Source organism: Zalophus californianus, chromosome X, assembly GCF_009762305.2.
Source record: "Zalophus californianus isolate mZalCal1 chromosome X, mZalCal1.pri.v2, whole genome shotgun sequence".
In the NCBI taxonomy this organism is placed as follows: domain Eukaryota; kingdom Metazoa; phylum Chordata; class Mammalia; order Carnivora; family Otariidae; genus Zalophus; species Zalophus californianus.
In genome coordinates, this window is record NC_045612.1 from 26,576,585 (window position 1) to 26,595,908 (window position 19,324).

Sequence of the window (19,324 nt, forward strand, 5' to 3'; positions counted from 1 at the left end):
AGTTTAACTTGTTTTAAGATCCACAGATGCATAGTTCTCAGCCCAAAGTTTGATGACATTTTGTTTGCTCTGACATAAAGCTTGCTCCTACTGGATGCCCTTCTAGATTTCCTTCTCTTCCATTCTCTTGTTTCGTAGTGGGCCACGTTGAAAAATTCCAAGTTCCCCTTGACATTTCAAAGATTGGAAGACATAGATTTTTCCTTCCTCGGCTCTGCTGGTCCAAACTGTCCCTAATTGAATTTCTTTCATCTGACCTCAGAAATAATTTCATTTTCATTGGTTGACAATCATTTATTTCCTCTAGCTGGCCCCACCATTGGCTGAATGGGGAGGGTAAGGAAAAATCAGTTCTGTCATTATCATTAGCAATATAGCAAGAACAACAATATCATTTCTTGTTATTTAAAGTATAGTGTACCCTTTTGCCCGTTGACTGCAGATTTCATCTACACATACACATCTTAGTGCTTCCTTCCAGTGGGAAACTGAGGTAAGATAATAAAGAAGGGAAGATTATAAGATCATTATATAAGTAATTAGACCTAAGGGAATCTCAAAAATACATTCTCCAAAGAATTTTATAAAGATACATTCATTTCTATGTGAGATAGTTTAAGTCTAGTTATCCCTGTGGATTTACTTCTCATGTTAAAATTTCATACACACACAAATTTCAGGAACACAAAAGTGACATCACAGATTTGTGAGCTTAGTGTTAGAAAAGTCCATGGAGGTATCTGGTGCAACATGGCACCCACTACATGCCTGACATTTGATCACATCTACTTTGTTTGATCCTTTTCAGTTAACAGAAAACTTAAATACCCCTTTAAACAGCCCATTGCATCTTTGGAGTGCTCTCTTAGAAAATTCTTGCCTACACTGAACTGAAATCTACCTTCATAAACCATCCACTCAGTAGCGGCCGATGTTAAGCTCTGCAGCAGCACAGCAATCACTCCCCTCTTGTACCTGACACGTTTCCATGTGTGTGAAGACAGACATAATAGGTTCCTGAGCTTCCTCTTCTTCAGTCTGAACATCCCCAAGTCCTTCAACTATTTCTCATCAACGATGACTTCATTTCTTTTTCCTTGAATTATGGCCTCAGGGCCATGGTTCAGTTTTCTGAAACTAACAGGAATAATTTTATAGATAAAAATAGGAGGCACCATGTCAAGTGCTTTGCAAAAATTCAAATATGAATATCCCCCTTGCTTCCCTCTCATCTTCTAATTTCACAAAACTATTAGAAAACTTATTAAGCATGATTGGAAATGACTTATTCTTTATAAAGACCTCATCTGTGATTGTCCAAGATGCTGATATTCTCCAGATCTTTATTTTGTCCTTCCTTTAAAATGAAAGAAAGACGAAAATAAGAGCCTGGCAAATGCTTTTTGGTACCTTGAGTAATTTGGACTTGACAAATGTCAATATGACATAAAAATGTCTCTTGAGATTCTACTGTTTCTTTTACAGTGACTGGTTAATATTTCCTCCATCGTTCTCAGGACTTGACTCCTGTCACTGACTAGGGATCAAGTAGAACTGGAATAGCACCCACTTAGGGGCAGTTAGCATGCCAAGGGGCAGGGGAAATTGTACAGCTGTCTGCTGAAGGAACAAATGGAGCCCGAACTTTGAGAGCTCGGAAAATACCTGAGAAATGACCAAGAACTATCCTTTTGTCAGCAGCACTGGAGCAACAAATGGAGAAACACTCCATGTAGATGAAATAGGTGGTGACCTTGCCAGGGTGAGCTCATATATTAGTGGTAGCACTCAACAGCTCCCTCCACCTGATCCAGAAACATCTTCACTGGCCTTCCACAGTGCCCAAATTACCGCTCTAAGAACTGCGTTCCTTTGAGTTGAGACATCGCATCTCTAAGAGTCCCCAACACAGGAACCTCTGTTAGAATGACCTGTCAAGCTAAAATCATCATTGGCCCTTGGGCATGGATTCATTTGTTGGATTGTCTTCCGAGGAACCTGCCAGCTGAAAGCAGGGCCCTAAACCACAAGACAGGTAGAAGCGAGAAGGGCAAAGGACAGAGCCAGAGCGTGAGGGAGGATAGGCTTAGGTGATGGTTGCTGGAGTTAGAAGCTCTAAGAAGTCAGTGAATGGCAGAAGTGGGAACTCAGTCTTCAAAGGAAGAATGTCACAGAAAGATGAGTAGGGAGGGAAGCCTGCTTTGGGACATCAAATGTTTCTGGCTAAGCATAAGGAAAGATGCTGAGAACAGCATGTGAAACAAGTAAAGTGCTACAGCCACCACAGAGCAGGCCAGGCTACCTCACGAGGCCAGGTCACAAGGCAGCAACTCCACAGTCGGCGTAGTCTCTCCTTCTCCATCCCCCACCTCACAAAAGTAGAAAAGGAATGGGTCGAACATGATGCTAAGTGAAAGAAGCCAAACACAAAAGGGCACATAGTCTATGAGTCCATTTATATGAACCACCCAGAATAGGCAAATCCATAGAGACAGAAAGCAGATTCGTCACTGCCTGGGCCTGGGGCAGGTCGGGAATAGGGACTGACTGCTAATGGGTATGGGCTTTCTTCCTGAGATGATGAAAATGTTCTGGAATTGGATGATGGCGATGGTGGCACAACTCTCTGAGTGTACTAGAAACTGCTGAATTGTACTTTTTGGAAGGGTGAATTTTATGGTATGTGAATTATATCTCAATAAATTTTTTTAATTAAAAAAAGAATAGATGGCCCTTTTAATCATCTAGATCCTGAGAAAATCCATGATCAACTTAAAGACCCTACCATGGGGGAGCATTTCTTGCTCGAAAACGATTTGCAGTTCCGCTCCTTTCTCCTCCTGAATCATGGCCAGCTTCAAGTTAGTCGGTTGCCAGGTGGCAGTACATACTGATGGGCCCATGCACTTGTGAAGAGCTCACACTGGCACCTCAGTGGGTAGTCAGTTGCTAGCTAGACAGCGAACTGACTTTGGTGGTGGCTCAATCCTAAATCCTTAACTAAAAGTAAATCTGAGACAGAACAAGGTCACACACTGGAAATAAATTCCGTCATTTTCACTTCCTCCTTCTGAGATGTTAATGAGAGAAGCTGCTCTGCATAATATGGGACATCTTTCCAAATTCACAGTGACATTATTGGCAGGATCAGAAGCAGCTGCAAGAAAGTCAAACCACTCTCCTCCCCACCCTTTGCCGTCACCATTTCAAAACCCTTTGTAGCCACACAAATGGTTCTGTACCATGAGGATCTGTTGTGGATGAAGCCATGTTTTAATGAGGTCCTTCTAGTACTTTCACAACTAAATTTCCTTTGGGAAATGATTAGAGTCAGCCTGGAGCACACTCACCTGCTAATTTAGAGGCCACAAAATCAAGCAAGTGTCTGGTGATAAAGAAACTCAAAGAGGTCCAAATGCCCAAGGCCAGGTTTCTAATCAGAGCTCCCAGCCTTACCTTATGACCTTTTGTGTCAACCCACAGGATGCCTACCCTTTTGAGGAGGGCCAGGGAAAGAGAAAAGTCAGTGGATCCTGACCTGTGACCCAACTACTAAAATCCCAGAAAGATTTTCTTTAAAACGAGTTGAATCAGTAGGAGCAGATAGCTTCAGATGAAATCATTTTGTATCGTCTCTTCTTCCCTGACATTCTGAAGAATAAGAACATTTTCTAGTTTAGATAAAAAGATGGGTTACCTTCATGTTTTTTTAAATGACATAAAGGGCCAGGTTTAAAAGGATTTTCAAATTAAAATGACTGTATTTCACAGATGATTATAGCCTTTTAATTCTGGGCAGATTTGACCCAAAGTCAGGCCAGTATACAAATTGCGTCCCCAATGTGAGAAGCCTCATCCCAGGTCCCAGAGTACCCTGTGCCAAGAGACTTACCAAAGAAGGGCCCTCAAAGTGTTCTGCTTCTTCTGACCTGACGGATCTGTTTTGCTGATCCCAGTTGCCCCTTTAGAGCACAGATCATTGGAAGACACAAGGTTCTAGTAGTTGATGTACATGATGTTTTACTGAGGTTATTTTGATGCAGCAGTTTTGATACCAGGGATGTTCTACCATGGTCTAAGAGAAAACCTTTATACTTTTCATTAAGTTTTTTAATATTGCTAAGTAATGTGCTACTGTACACAAAAGATGTCTCTATCTTATCTCTGAGATCATATAAGTGGCTTTGGGCTAGATTTGGGATGTGCACTGCACACAAGGCTTGATTTTACATTTTGGTAAAGTGGCTTTCAAAACAGTCTGGAATAGTCAGAACCTCTGCAGTGGCTACTTCTTCAAAGCCTCGCCCAGTGGTTCTTAAACCTTATTCTGTATCAGAATCGCCAGCTGAGTTTGTTAAAAATCAAATTCCCGGGCCCCTCTTCCACCTCGAGCTTCTGATTCAGTATGAGTGGGGAGAACTCCAGGAAACTGCACATGGGGCAGGAACCCAGGTGGTTCTGATGAAGATGGTCCAGAGAGAAAAAACTGCCTTCAAGCTCTGCCCACCCACCAGGCAGGATATTCAATCACCCTGACACCATCTTAGGAGGAGAAGCCAGGAGGGATCGGGTCCACTTTGGCTTGTACGGCTGACGAAACGTTCCCCATGGAGTCTCTAATAGCCACAGACAGAGTTAGAACTAGGTGGGTCTGGTTGGATTTGGCATGTTGAATGATACTGATGACTCTCTATTTGTTTTTACTTGCCACTCGTGGATAACCTTGTGCACTCTAGAAACAGAGATACCAGACATAGGTAAGCAAACCACATGGGCAGCTACCTAATGCCCCTTCTTGCCTAATAGGCCACCTCCTAATAATGGGCTAACAGGGAGATTTTACTTTTTAAATAAGGTGAAAGGAATGATGTGAAAGCACATTTAGAAGTTAGGATTCAGGTAAGGGTCTGACAAAAGAAGAGAGCTCCACTAAGTGGGAATTTGCTGGAGGATCAGACTATATTGAAAAGAAAACAAAATAAGTGAGACCTGGCAGTTTAGTACTTCCTGGGAAAACAAAGCCTTAAGTCTCATTATGTTTTCCTTAGGTGATATCACAAATGAGTCTGTAAGTTCAAATAGATTCAATGTTTTCAAGCTGCAATAGAAAGAGAGGTAATACAACAATCTTCCCAGATCCAGAAATAGAGTTGATGAGTGTATTAAGAGACAGTGACCACGATGACCTTCTTGAATAAGATTTTTCCTCTTTCCCTTTGTGTGACCTCATGGTTTCTATTTCTTCCCACCAAAAAGAAATAATAGAAAAACTTTAAACCAACCATTTACCGACAATGGCACAGAGCTCTGAAATTAATCATAATGAGCATTTCTATTCAATTTGTTTATGAATTACACTTGTCAAAACTGTTCTAAATTACCTGAAATTGCAAAGGAGAAAATTGAATTTGTTCACTTCCGAATGCCAATTGTCATCAAAATGACACTGATAGGGTTTTTAATTTGGATTTCGTTTGGGAGATGCCACTTCCTAAATGCCAGTGCACAAAATCAGCATCGCTACTTTGGCATAACTGATTCCTTAAACAAATGAAGTTGGTTGTCAAATTGCTTACTGGTTAAGTGTTGCACAGTATTAATTATAAGCATTAATTGCCCATTTAACAATCTATATGATTTTAACTAGCATGAATGAAGTGATCTTTGCTAAGTTGAAGGGCATTGTTCGAATGTAAAGCTAACCAGAAGGTGACAATAAGTCTAACACTGAAGTTATAAAAGAAATCTTCTCATATCTCAAATTGCAATATGCATGTGGACACAAGGGATTAGAACAAATTGAAATGTAGTCCAGCGGTTTTCTTTCTCGGATATGGCATGTTTTTAAAAAGTAGAAAGAAACCAATCTCCAAAGAGCTGAAGTGCACTTGGGAAATGGCATGAAATGGCAAGAAATTACATATCAGTATAGGAGACCTTCCTGACTGTTAGCTGTCAAGAAAATAACATTAATCAGATTTGAATTTTGTGTGTTGGGCTATTCCATTTTCTAAAGGCCAGCGCACAAAATTTTAGAACAGCCTAGCTGAGCAAAATAGGATATGTTGCTCAGTTAGAAGAAGGCAGGAACACCAATTCTTTTCTTTTTCTTTTTTCTTTTTTCTTTTTTTTTTTTTGCCACCTTCAGAACTAAAGTATTCGGAAGGTACTTTGTACACACAGTCACATATGATATAATCTAGTCTCTGTCAGGGCATAGGCTTGTTAGTGACCCTGGGCAAGCCCTCTGTGTGTCTGGGTTTCCCCAGCTGAGATTTGAGGAGAATGATAATTTTAACTTCCCTCACAGGCACATTGGGGATATTCAATAATAAATGAATGTAATGCATTCCAAAGTGCTTTTCTGTGAATAACATTTCTCTTGGAAAAATAGCCTATGGACTTTTCCTAAACAAAACATGATTAATCTGGCTCAGTTGAAACTTCCACCAACTGGCTACCAAAATACTGAAGGTTGTTTCAGGGAAGGGTTGTGACCCCCTTTTTATTCTAGAAAGATCTAAGGGCACTGGAGAAATTCTATCCTGAAGGCAGAAATTCAACTAAATATGTAAAAACTTTTACTCAAACCCCTATTTAAGCAGTCTTTGCTACAGAGATGTCTTGTCTGATATGACTGCCAAATCAATTCTGGAGTCTGTTGGGGCCCTTTACAGTTTATTTACAGCAGCTGTCATGGTGGTTCCAGGGTTGAAGATGTCCCTGGAATCTACTGAATTCTCTTATTTGATGAAGTGAAGGTAAGTAGAAAAAAATCAAGTATTCCAATTGGATCTGATTTTTTTCCAATTAAAACTATAAACTGGGTGTCAAATCAGTATCTGCTAACCTTTACTATCATTAACATACACAGATATACTTAGAGGGCAAATATAATTACAAATACAATCAGAAACATACCAGTCTTTAGGGGCAACTTAATTATTCTGATGACCCTCTCCCTGCCATTTTACTGGGCTAGGTAGCCAAGACCTGAACACTTCTGTGTATTTGTTAGTTTCATGTCCTATAGTTTAGTTAAGCAGGAACTGAACATTGACCCTGTTAGACACTCCATTGGCACTGAAGATAGAGAGATAAGTATGGTTCCTGCCTGCAAAGAGCTTAGAGTGTACTTGGAGAGATGTGAAAAAAATAGTACTTACACCCAGCACTCACATCTTGGTTTCCAATACCATTCTCCAACATAAGGAACCAGGGGTCTTTAGCAAAATGATTCATTCCAGTACTGGGGCAGGGACTATAAAAGATGAGCCTGGAGCATCTTGTAGTGCCAAAAAGTAGAGAAGGGCTAAAACCAAACAAAAAACAAAAACTCCACACTGGTGGATGGACGTCAAAACTTCTCACAAGCCAACAGGAGAGTTCCCAGTGGCTAATGCCGAAACAGTTTGAGCAACAAAATAAAGTAGCATTGGGTTTTAATATAAAAAATAAAACAAATATCCATGAGTCCCTACTGCTATAAATGAATGCCTGAATTCATAAATAAATGGAAGAGAAGAGATAGTGCTCTTATACAGAAGATTTCCAAATTGTCTATGTAGACACTCTACCCTCAAGGAGGTGGATTATAACTCCCTACTCCTCAAGCATTGCCTTCACAGAGTATCTTTATACTGGAGAAACGTGACAAACTCTACCTCAGACAGGTGATCAAGGTCAACATCAATAGTGATAAGTCATGTTGATTATTATGTACCCTTGATTTGATTTGATGATAATGGCACTTTACCCCTGTGGTCTTCCCTTCCAAAAACCTATAACCCCTGTCTAATGGGAGAAAAAAAAATTAGACACATTCCAGTAGACAGTATCCTACAAAATACCTGACCAATACTCCTTAAAACTGTTAAGGTCATCAGAAACAAGGAAAGTCTGAGAAACTGTCATAGCCCAGAGGAGCCTAAGGAGACATGATGACTAAATATAATTTGGTATCCTAGAAGGAGTCCTGGAATAGGAAAAGGACATTAGGTAAAAACTAAGGAAATCTGAATAAAGTATGGACTTCAGTTTATCTTTAAAAAAAACTGCTAATACGATATGACAGGTACTGGTAGGTCACATGTACCTCCTCTCTGCTCATATCTTTCCTCCTCTACTTCTTTTGTCACACTTGACAGTCATAGCCAGAGATAAACAAGGTTGCTTTCCTCCAAGGTCGCATGGTCTACTGGGAGATACAAATTTAAAAAAAAAATCAATACGATATGTAATCCCCAAAACAGAGGTAAATGCAGTGCAGATAACTCAGACTGGAGATTTAGGGAAGGCTTTCTTCAGGAGATGATGCCTGAGTAAAGCCTTAAAAGGCATGTGAGAATTTACTAAGTGAAGAAAGGTTTGTCTACCATACCAAGGAATGTTAAAAAGGTTTTAGGGTTTTTAAAGATGGAGATCCAACCTTAGGATCAAGCAAAATATCCCCCAAACCAATATTACTCCAGCAATTGTAAAAATGGAATTAGGAAGAATCAAAATGAATGAATGAGCTCAGCCATGTACACAGATAAAAATATCACAAGAGATCCCATGCGAATATGTAATTGAAGAGTTTCAGGAATACCAAAATCCAACCAAGGTAACTTTAACATCACCTTTAAAAGGTACAGTTGATTGTGATTATAACCCCCAAAAAAGGTCATATATAATCAGTTCTATTATGTCCCGAAAGAAGACAAAATGGATTAGAAAAGTGTGGTGGTCAGCTAAAAAAAGGAAGCTTGGAGAGGAAAAGTTTGACAATGCATCTCCAGCACAGCCCTCCGTACGCAACACGTCTTTCAATTTACAACAGGAGCCTGGAGGCTGGCAGGGCCCCCAGTGTGGTAGGAATCCTGGAAGAGAAGAAATAAGGTTCTGAAGGATGGGAAGGCAGGAAGAGAAGAACTTCTGTTGGGGATTTTTTGAGTTTGAGGTGACTGTGAGCCATCCAGGCAGGCATCTAGTAGGTAATTGGAGAACCGGGTATGAAAGGTATTGAAAAAAATTATTTCCCGGGATTTTCTCTCTTCTGCTTCTTTCTCTGCCCCCCAAATGGTATTGAAACGTCAGCTTCATTTCAGGTTAGCAGTACACACTGACTTTTTTTTATACCCAGACCCCTTACCAGAAAACCAAACTAGTATCCATCTCCTCAGTACATGAGAAAGAAGATACATTTATTTTGTTTCGTCTCTTAAGAGAATTTTCCATTTGTGACAAAAGGCAGACCCCAGGGGATGCATATTGAACAAACTTCTTTGAATAACTTTACTTTTCTCTTCCTTAGCACAAGTCCTGCTCACAAATACTATCTGGCTATGAACCCTGTGTCTGAATCACTTTATCTATCAGACACCAACACTCGAAAAGTCTACAGGTTGAAATCTCTTGTGGAAACAAAAGATCTGTCCAAGAATTTTGAAGTGGTGGCAGGAACAGGTGATCAGTGCCTTCCCTTTGACCAGAGTCACTGTGGAGATGGCGGGAGAGCATCAGAAGCTTCACTGAACAGCCCTCGAGGTAAAAAAAAAAAAAAACATCCTTTAGTCATCTAAAGATTTCATTTGACTTCAGAAAATCCTAAGACTGTTGCCATACTGTGTAGTCCATCTATCTCAATATTGCATCCGACACACATTATCTCTGAAGTCCATCCCAGAAGAGATAGGCATGGTCAGGGCTAATTTCTAGGTAATATGCCTTCATATAGTCAAAAGTGTTATTAAAATTCAAAATGCTTCTTTTCCTTTCTGCCTAGGATGATGAATTCCAGTTTTGGGTATTGGGGTATTTTTGTGTTTGGGGGGGGGTTTGTTGGTTTGTTTTCTGCCTTCTGTGGGAACGTGGCCTTACTTCGTCTGTCCTAAATTTACTCCTCAGTCTTCAAGAGCCAATCCTCAATTCTGTTGCTTAGGATTTGTGAATAAATCTGTGTTCTTTCAATCAGCTTCATGATTTTGTAGACTTGGGATCATATTCCCATCTTAGGCCACTAAGCAGAAGGACAGTCAACTTTAAATCTGTTATCATATATTTATTGTCCACTCTATCTCCTTAATTATTTAATCATTACTCTCTGTTCCTTCTCCATGATGGGGTGGGTGTGGGTGTGTGTGTGTGTGTGTGTGTGTGTGTGTGTGTGTGTGAAACACTTTTACTTTAGTAGGTTTTATGAACTATTCATTTGGTGGGTTTTAAGAGGCCAATGCGGTCTTTTTAAACTATTACACAGATAAAACACATTGGTTACAGAAAAATTAGAAAAAAGAGAGTGAAAAAAATATTTTTAATTCAAGTCACCCATAATCCTACTACATATGGAAAACGGCTATTAATATTTTGGCATATATCCTTCTAGACTTTTTTCTATGCATATCATATATGTTATTTTCTAATAATGGAATCATAGTATAGAATGCTGTTCTATAATCTGCTTTTCACACTTAATATATTATGAACATTTTTCCATGCCAAAAAATATAGTGAGGTCAATGTGTTTCATTTGTTAGATGGTCATTTATTATTTCAAATATTAAGAGGTTACTCTTTAGCTATTTGACATTTGCCATATGGGGATTAAATTCCAACTATAATCAGAGTTTAAAGCCTTCCCTTTCTTCAAGGACATATTCAAATCCTATGTCTTTGGTAAAGCCCCTCTGGCTAACCCCAGCCCATTAAATCTGAATTTCTCTAACAGGGTCTACACCACCCAGTTACTACTAGATTATATTTTGCCTTCTTTTACTTTCGAATTCTTTCATGAATAGGAAGTTTTTTATCACTGAGGCAAGCTACTTGAGCTGAGAAACTATATCTAATATTTCTTTCAAATCTTCCCCACCTCCCCAGCAATATCTTGTACAGTGTGGGATCCACTATACATACTTGTCATGTAATTGGTTAAGTAACTCTTATCTATATCAAGTATTCTTAAAAGGAATTTCAATCGTGCTTAAAAAATATGGCCTTTTCTCCCCTAAAGGAATATAAGCCCCCCAAGTATCATGGTAAAGTGTTTTAAGATGTTTCTTCTCTTGTGCCAGCTCTTATTCCTTACACATAGTAGGTTCACAATAAATATTTGATGAGTGAATGCGTAACTCAAGTGCAACATATAATCAACTCATCTTTCAAGGAAATGTATCAGGCTAGGTCCCACCTTTAACACAGGTTTAAAACTCTTGCAGGTATTATAAGGATTTCTGCATAAGAAATAGGGAGGAATCAAGCTTGTATTGTGCCTGAAATTGACATCCTCCTGAGTTGCTACTCATCTCACCTACCACATTCAACCTGCCATGTAAAGGATGAATGTCTCAGCTTTTCCAAATAGAGCAAATAATTGGTTCTCCGCAGCTTTTTTTTCTTTTTTCTTTTGCTTGGAAAGCAGCAATAATAGAGTCCTGATGAACAGGATTTACATGAACTCTTAAAGCATCAGTAATGAGAGTGCCAAAATTTATATATCTATTAAAGTTAATATTAAACTAAGTTTTTCTTCTTGTCATGGGTAGTAGTACATTTTCCTTTGGCTTGATTTACTCATATTTCTATCCAGGAGTGGCCTTTATAATAATCCAGTACACTTTATTCATCCCAAAGCGGGCAGGGACCCTAAGAACATCTGGCCGAGGCTTCGGAGAGCTGAATGTCTAATCCAGCCAAGACAGCTTTCACATAGCATACTGAAGCTGATGTTGACAACATCTGCTCTGATCCAGTGAGTGAACGAGGATGTTTAAAGGAGGGGAACATGTGACTCACACTCAGTATCCACCACATCTTCTTCAACCATGTTAACAGTATTTGAAGACCCTGTTAGAGATTTTCAAAATCACTCAGATGGCAGAACTTGTGTCCAGACATCCATTGCTCTTGAGATTGCTGGTCAGAACACTTAGATACCTCACTAGGGCACCTATCTCCATGCTGAATATAGAGAGCACTCACCCTTGGCAGTGAATCAGAAGTGAGATTCTCATTATATAGGATGCTGCAGGGCAATTTCATAGACTTCTGTAGAAGAAGGAAAAATCATGCAAGAAGTCATTTAAAACACAGACAGTGTGCAAATTGAGGGGAGAGTATTGCTAATTGCTAATGATGTCTTTGAGGTTCTCCTGCAGGTTCTTTATCTCTCAAGAAAGTCCAATTGGTTTGTGTTTTGGCTTTTTTTGTTTGTTTGTTTGTTTGCTTGCTTTACAACTATCATGCACATCAGCTCCTTCTTCCTTCCACCCTAGAAGGACAACAAATGTTTAACGGATTTCTTTAAGGAGAGGTTTGATTTTTCTCTTCACCTAGAATCTAATAAAGAAAAGCTGTAGATCAGTAGAAAATGGAAATGTACATCTAGGGAGTACAATTTCTAGGTTAGGAAAAAGAGCTTGCTCTAAGACTTTAACAAGCAACATATTGCAATTATAGGCAGGCTCTCCAACATGTCCTTAATTATGCAAGGTAAGTCAAATAAATGTTAATCTGCAAGACAGCTCATTTATTTTCTGAATCTCTTCTAAAAATAGGATGAAATGAAATTTGCTTTTGAGATCATTCGTCCTAAAGTCGGAATAAATTACCAAATGGGATTAAAAACCAGTCAGCAGAAGGTAAAAGGTCAGAAGCCATGGGATTTTTTCTTTTTCTTTTCTTTTTTTGAGAAATGGCAGCAAATTGTGATGAATGTGAGGTTAGGGAACCTAGACTTTCTTGTTCAGTCCATGTAGTTAGTGTTTTTCTGGATGACCCTGTGTAAGTCACTGAACCTTGCTGTGGTTTCATTTCCTGGAACACTAAAATAGACTTCATGGTGCCATTGACTAGTTTTGTTACACTGGACTAGTCATTTAAACACGGGATCCTGAGATGTATCAGTTGTCAACCTGAGGGTGTGGGATGATCTCCCTCCCAGCTCTAGTATATTACAACAACCATAGCTATAACTTAGTCTGCGCTCCATGCTTTCCAATACAGTACATCTAATCTTCACAAGGATGCACAAGGTCAATTGCATTTCCCCCAGTTCTATAGATGAGGAAACAGAGACTCAGACAGGTTAAGAAATTTACCCAAGTTCGCACAGGTTCCAGATAACACTGGAATTCAAAACCGTGATGGGGAAAAAAAAAAAAAAAAAAGGCCTGTGATGCTTTCACTATACCTCATGGCCTGTCTTTCAGCTAAAATCCGTGATCTCTGTTGGTTTCTCTGGAAGGGTAGGAAATATTGGAAAATGCTCTTTATTTTTATTTGCAAGATATACGACTTTTAGTTGAGTTTCTTTTTCCCATTAAAACTATTTTTCTGAGGTTTCTGACCCAGCAGTGTACTCATAGTAGACAACACAGCATTTACATAGTCTCTAAATGTAATTATTCAAATAAATCTTCAGGAAACCTTGTCACATCTCTTTGGAAGATTCTGCAGTTAAGAACTTCACCAACTTTTTCTTAAGGGATGCAGGCAGAAAACCTTAACTTGATTAAATTTCTTTATTACAACTGATAACTACACATTTTGTTTAAAGGGGAAATGGAAGTCTCCCTGAGTAGAATTTCATATAAGATAGCCCCTGGATGCATCTCCTGGGAATAAGTCTTTATCTGATCCAGTTTTATGCACTTTGAGTTGAATCCCAATAAAGAGAAACATTTGCCATTTCACTCATCAATACTTCAATGTAATGGGGCAAGGAAAAAAGTTTAGCAAAGAGGCTGATGGCATACTAATCCCTGGCATTGTATATGAGTTTGAATTGACTTTGAAAGATGCTTTTAAAACATGCATGGATGATGTAGTTGAAACTTGGGTTCCATTTATTATTTTTACTGCAACTTTCCTTAATTCTACAGAGAACTCAAACTAATGAGTCATGTAATAGATGACCAAGTACTTAAGCAGAATGTGAAATGGTACTAGGTGGGAATATAAAATAAAATTTGTGACAAGCTGAATACATTTATTTTTTTTTAAGTAGATACAGAGGGTGAAGGAGTGACTGGACAAGATGAAATTAATCAATGACTTAATTTGGTTCTCTTGGACCTCACCAAGGATTATATCTGTTTCGATGTGCCTCTTTAAGCAAACTGACCTGAGAACTCAGCAGGACTTGGGCAATATCCAGATGAGTGCAAACAGCTCCTGAGCTATTCCCTAGCAGGGAAATGATCCTTAAATCTTGACAGCTACCAGAAGTGTTTTTAGGGTATTCGTGACACTAATCATACCGGAATCACTTTAACTTTACTAACAATTAAGAAATCTGGGTAAGATAAAATCTAGATAAAATAATCTGGTTTTTGTCCCTACCCAGATATATCTGAGTTAGATCCTAAAGCTCTCCTGACTCCCCGGGCATCTACATGCTATTCTGAAAGGCTAAATTTGGGGCTCATGGAAAGATGAGCGGTGACATCTTGCTGATGTCATCAGTGTCTAAGGGAGAGAGTATAGTGCACTAACAGGTACGAGAATGTTCCTTTGGTTCTCCTGTGCAATGGAGAGCAGTAAGGTTTTTCCTCGATTCCTTTAGTACATGATCCATCACAGTGGCATAACCGTTTGGACTGACACTAGGGCCAGGGCTCACCAAAATTACAGGCAAGCCACAACCTGAGTAAAATGAGCAGTACATTCAGGGAACTGCAAATAAATCAGTATTGTTGAAGTAAAAATATCCAAGGGTAATAGGAAGAGCAGGGGCAGGAACAGGAAGTTTGGATTTTATCCTATAGGCTAAGGAGTTGAAGTGAGAGAGTGACATAATCCTCCAATGCATGCATGTTTGATAAACTGTTTTGGAGACAGGGTAGTGCACACGAAGGAGTGAGGCTGGGGCAAAGAAATCATAGGGAGTACTGATATTTATAGGGCAGGAAATGGAAGGGAATCTAATGAAGGAGACAGAGAAGAAACCTTCATAAGAAAAGAAAGTGAACAAAGAGAGCTTGGTATCCAGGAAAGCGAAGGAATCATTTGTTTCAAGAAGGTGTGGAAAACAATATGAAATGTCACACATTTGTAGCCATTGGATTAGGCAATGAGGAGTTCATTGCTGACCCTGATATTGGTGATTTGAATAGCAGTAGGGATGGAAGCCCAATTTTAGTAATTTAATGAGCCAATAAGAGGAGAGAAAATAAATACTTGTAAAGAAGATCGCTCTTCTGAGAAGTTTAGGTGTGAGAGATACAGTAATTAGTGAGAGGACAAGTCGCTCAGGGAAGACTTCATCTGTAGGAGATATGGTATTAGGTTATAGGTAAATGAAAAGATACAGAAGACAGAAAATAAATGATGAAACCGGGTCTGGAGGAAACTGGGAGGGAGTAGGCCTTGAAAGGGAGGGGAGATTGAGCAACCATCCCAAGATGATGGTAGGTGTAGTGATGAAGGTAAGTCTGTAGGTGGAAGGAACTAGAAGGTTGATGGTACTCCATTCTGATAGCTTCGGTGTTCTCTAAGAATTGATCTATTCTGCTAAAAGTGAGGAAGTAAGGTTAGGAAGGATTTGGGAGAGCCAGTTAGTGAAGAAGGATTTCTAGGTAGGATCAACATTCTGCCACCCAGGGCCAAATTCCCAGCTCAGCTTCAAGGCATCTTCCATGAGAACTTTCCTCCCACAACCTTGTCCTAGAATCAGAGGTGCCTTGAGAAAAATGTGTTTGACCAAGCCTTAAAATTCAGGCAAAATAATTGTTTTTTATTGCTCAGTGATCCCATGCTATGTCCACTTCTGGAGATTTCTTTCCTAAACTATGTTTTTGATCTCTCAGTTTATGGCAGCTATACCAGAGGACTTAGTGCCTCTGATGCAACCAGAATGAGAGCTTAATGTGTTCCCCGCAGTTGTTCCAATGCATCTGCCTATGATGGTCAAAAGATTTTGACCTTATATTATGTCAGTAGCTGGAACTTGAGAACTTTCTATCTATTCTGTCAGAATCCTAAAGCCATCAAACTGTTGGTGTGGAGAAGTCAGACAAAAGAAAGGCACATACATTTAGCCTTGGCTAATTGGTCCAGGAAACATCAATAGGTAATACAGAGACACCTGTATTAAGTTCATTTAAGTTTTATAAAGCTACAAGTGCATTATTAAATGACTTTTTCTTCTGCATTTATTTTAATTTTCATGCATGCATAATATTCTAGCAAACACAGAGATCATATTTTAGAGGCCAAATACCATGAGAAAGAAGTTCCCAGGTTCTGGAGTCAAACAGAACTGGATGCATATCCCAGATTCACCATTCATCAAATGTGTGACCTTGAATAAGTCACCTAAATTCCCTGAGCTGCGGCTTCCTCATCTGTGAAGTTAGAATACTAGCTAATAGTGCCTACACAGCAGTGTTCTATAATAGATGTAAAGTGCCTTGTAAAGTGCACTGCCCAGCATGTAGTGTGGACATGTTAAATGTCACCTGCCATTATGATCAGGCTTGCTGTTTTATTGTTAGTAACAATACTACTTATAATAGTAACCCAACCATGGAATAAGTTACAAAAGTCATTCCCTTAGCAGGCCACCGTTTCGCCATTAAGTTCACTCCATAAGGGAAAGCACAACCTGAATTCCTCATTAAAACACTTTATGGGGGCCTTGAGGACATGGAGCACAGGATGGACGTGTTTGGATAGATGAGATCACCCAAGGGGGCCAAGCCAAGGTGGGAGCTACTCTAGGTAGCATGGGGAAATGTGATGCTAGGTATCTAGTGGAATGGAGGCAAAGTGGGGAGAGACGAGGGAGTAAGAGTAATACACTTCTCCTCTGTAGCATTGTCTAAAATGAAGCATAGACCCCTGCATATCAAGACAAAGAGTATGGAATTATGATTCTTCCTCTTTTTACTTAGATCACTAGCCAAGACAACTTTTCCTTCCTTATCACAGCTCCTCAGTGTCACATCCTTCTTATCTTTCCACTGAAGAATCACCTCAGCCGATAAAAAGAAGAACCCTCTCCCCACCAAACAAAAATGAGAGATCACACACAAACAGACTGCAAATCACTGAAATCATATTTTGAGTGGTGTATTATGGTAACCTATAAATAACTAATTGCATAAAATTGCTTTAGTAGTTTCTAGATGGCAGCTTTAATTAAAAGCACCAGAGACATTTAGAAGTTTAGAAATGGATGGCATGTAATTTGCCCTTTTACCAACCATAAAATGGTAATTAAGGAATTTGATTCACTTCTTCCTATTAAAAGTTTTATGAGAATAGCAAGTTCCTTCTAAATACAGTTTCTCTTCAGCAGAAAGTAGTATGTTTGCTTTATCAGTCTTCTCCAGCAGGGTAAGATGTTTTAATGTACAAATTCTGCAGAAGTTAATTAGGAAATTTCTTTCCATGCAAAATGTTTGTTTTTAAGGTTCTAAAACATGAAACTGTATTAGAGCTAACCCTTTGATCAGGGCCCCATAATGCTCTACCATCCATACAAGATGACCCAATAATTTCAAGTTTACCAAATGCATGGAGCTCCCATCCAAATGCATGGAGCTATCAAATCAAAGAAAAGAGGAGGTCATTTCCTGGTGAGTCCTGCATGCTTTGCTGATTCTTAAAGGAATCTGAAACCTACAGTGCATTGACTTCCCAGGGAATCCAGAACATTCACTCCACAACAGGGAAGTCATCAGAAGATGTTTTTAGCTTCATTGACCCTCCAGCAATATTGGGTGAATTAGCAGGTGTCCAATGTAAAACTCAAACAACACGCAGCAAACCCAGATGCCTTTGGAAATCCATGATTTTAACATCATACGCTAAAACACAGCTGGAAATGGAGCCAGGAAGCCCATTTTTATTTTATAATTGATCGATTGCATTTTTTTGGCCACTTCAGCCCAAATAGTATAGATGGCACCACACAGAGCATTTAGACCAGAGTTTTGAAGGCACTAATGACTTAAGTTATATGCACATAAGAAAGACAGCTGCTAGGGTTAGTTTTTTTAAGTCAAGCAGATTCTCTAAAGTTGTCTAAGTTGGATGGATCTATGCAGCAAACCCGATAAAGTAGGACAAGTTTGACATGTCTCCTCTTCATTCCCTCGTTCAGTGATTCTCCTGGATAACTGAGCCCTTGTCCCAGCCCTCAACCCGTCACCCCTATGTAGAAATGCACCCTATTCTCTTCCCACCCCCTCATCAGAACTGGGCAGCCACAGTGGTATACTAAAAGGGGATGGGACAGTGAAAGGACTATTGCATCAGTGACATTGTTTAGAATTTCCCGAGAATGGTAATAGTAAACACAGACCTGCTGTTCACCCATTTTATTATTGTTTTTACTATTTGTACTGAAAATTCACTCCCCTTACTGTCAGCACCCGGGACAGACCACTCCTATCATCCCCAAAACTTGGCATGCCCTTGCAGGTATAAGGAAAATACCTGCAAAATAGTATTCAGTGGAAAGCTCAGAATACAAACTATAGAAACTGTGGGCTGCTACTCCTGTAAGGGTGCAGGGGTACTGTGTATGTCCAGAGAAAAAGTGCAAATGGAAGTTTATCCAGGGGCACCTGGGTGGCTCAGTCAGTTAAGCGTTCGGCTCTTGGTTTCGGCTCAGGTCATGATCTCATGGATTGTGGGGTTGAGACCCGCATAGGATCCACACTCAGCGGGGCGTCTGCTTCAGATTCTTTCTCCCTTTCCCTCCACTCCTCCCTGCTTGAGTTCTCTCTCTCTCTCTTTCTCTCTCTCAAATAAATAAATAGGTAAATATTTTAAAAAGGAAGTTTATCAAAACATTAGCAGTGATAATTGCTGCCTAAGGAATATTGAGTGATTTTATTTTCTCAGTTTTCTGAGCATTTATTATTTTTATAATTCAACAAAAGACAAAACACGATATTTTAAAATATACACACATATACACTGTCCTGTCCTATGGCCAGTCTCTGAGGACTCAGGTTTCTTTGCTTCTATAGACAACCGCTCTCCGGCAGGGGTGTCCTAGTATTGATGGCTGACAGTGGGTTACTCTGATCTGAGCAGGTTACTGGAGACCTGCTGAAAGGGGTAATACCGTAAGTCAAGGAAGAAACCTAAATGGAAGTCTTTGAAGGCATCCTGGCAGGCCAGTAGTAAAAGATATTTTAATTACATTTATTATTTTTTAAGAAAAAGTATAAAAATACAAATTAAAATGGTCTCACCATCTAGCTAAGTCCTGTTGATATTGAAACATAAAAATAGAAAAGTAATATGTAAATATGGTTTGAAAGTTTGAACTCTCTAAAAAGGTACAAAAAGCAGATTCCAGAAATCTTCGCCACAAACACACACAACC

General features: G+C 39.4%; 1 protein-coding gene across 3 annotated transcripts in view; it reads left to right on the plus strand.

The window, feature by feature from the left end:
* The window catches only part of TENM1 (teneurin transmembrane protein 1), a 771,573-nt gene that overhangs the window by 664,117 nt on the left and 88,132 nt on the right, over window positions 1-19,324 (plus strand). For all 3 annotated transcript variants that reach the window (XM_027608817.2, XM_027608819.2, XM_027608818.2), the window contains 2 exons: window positions 4,737-4,757; window positions 9,296-9,528. In XM_027608817.2, coding sequence (XP_027464618.1) covers window positions 4,737-4,757; window positions 9,296-9,528 — 254 coding nt within the window. The remainder of the gene's footprint in view (window positions 1-4,736; window positions 4,758-9,295; window positions 9,529-19,324) is intronic.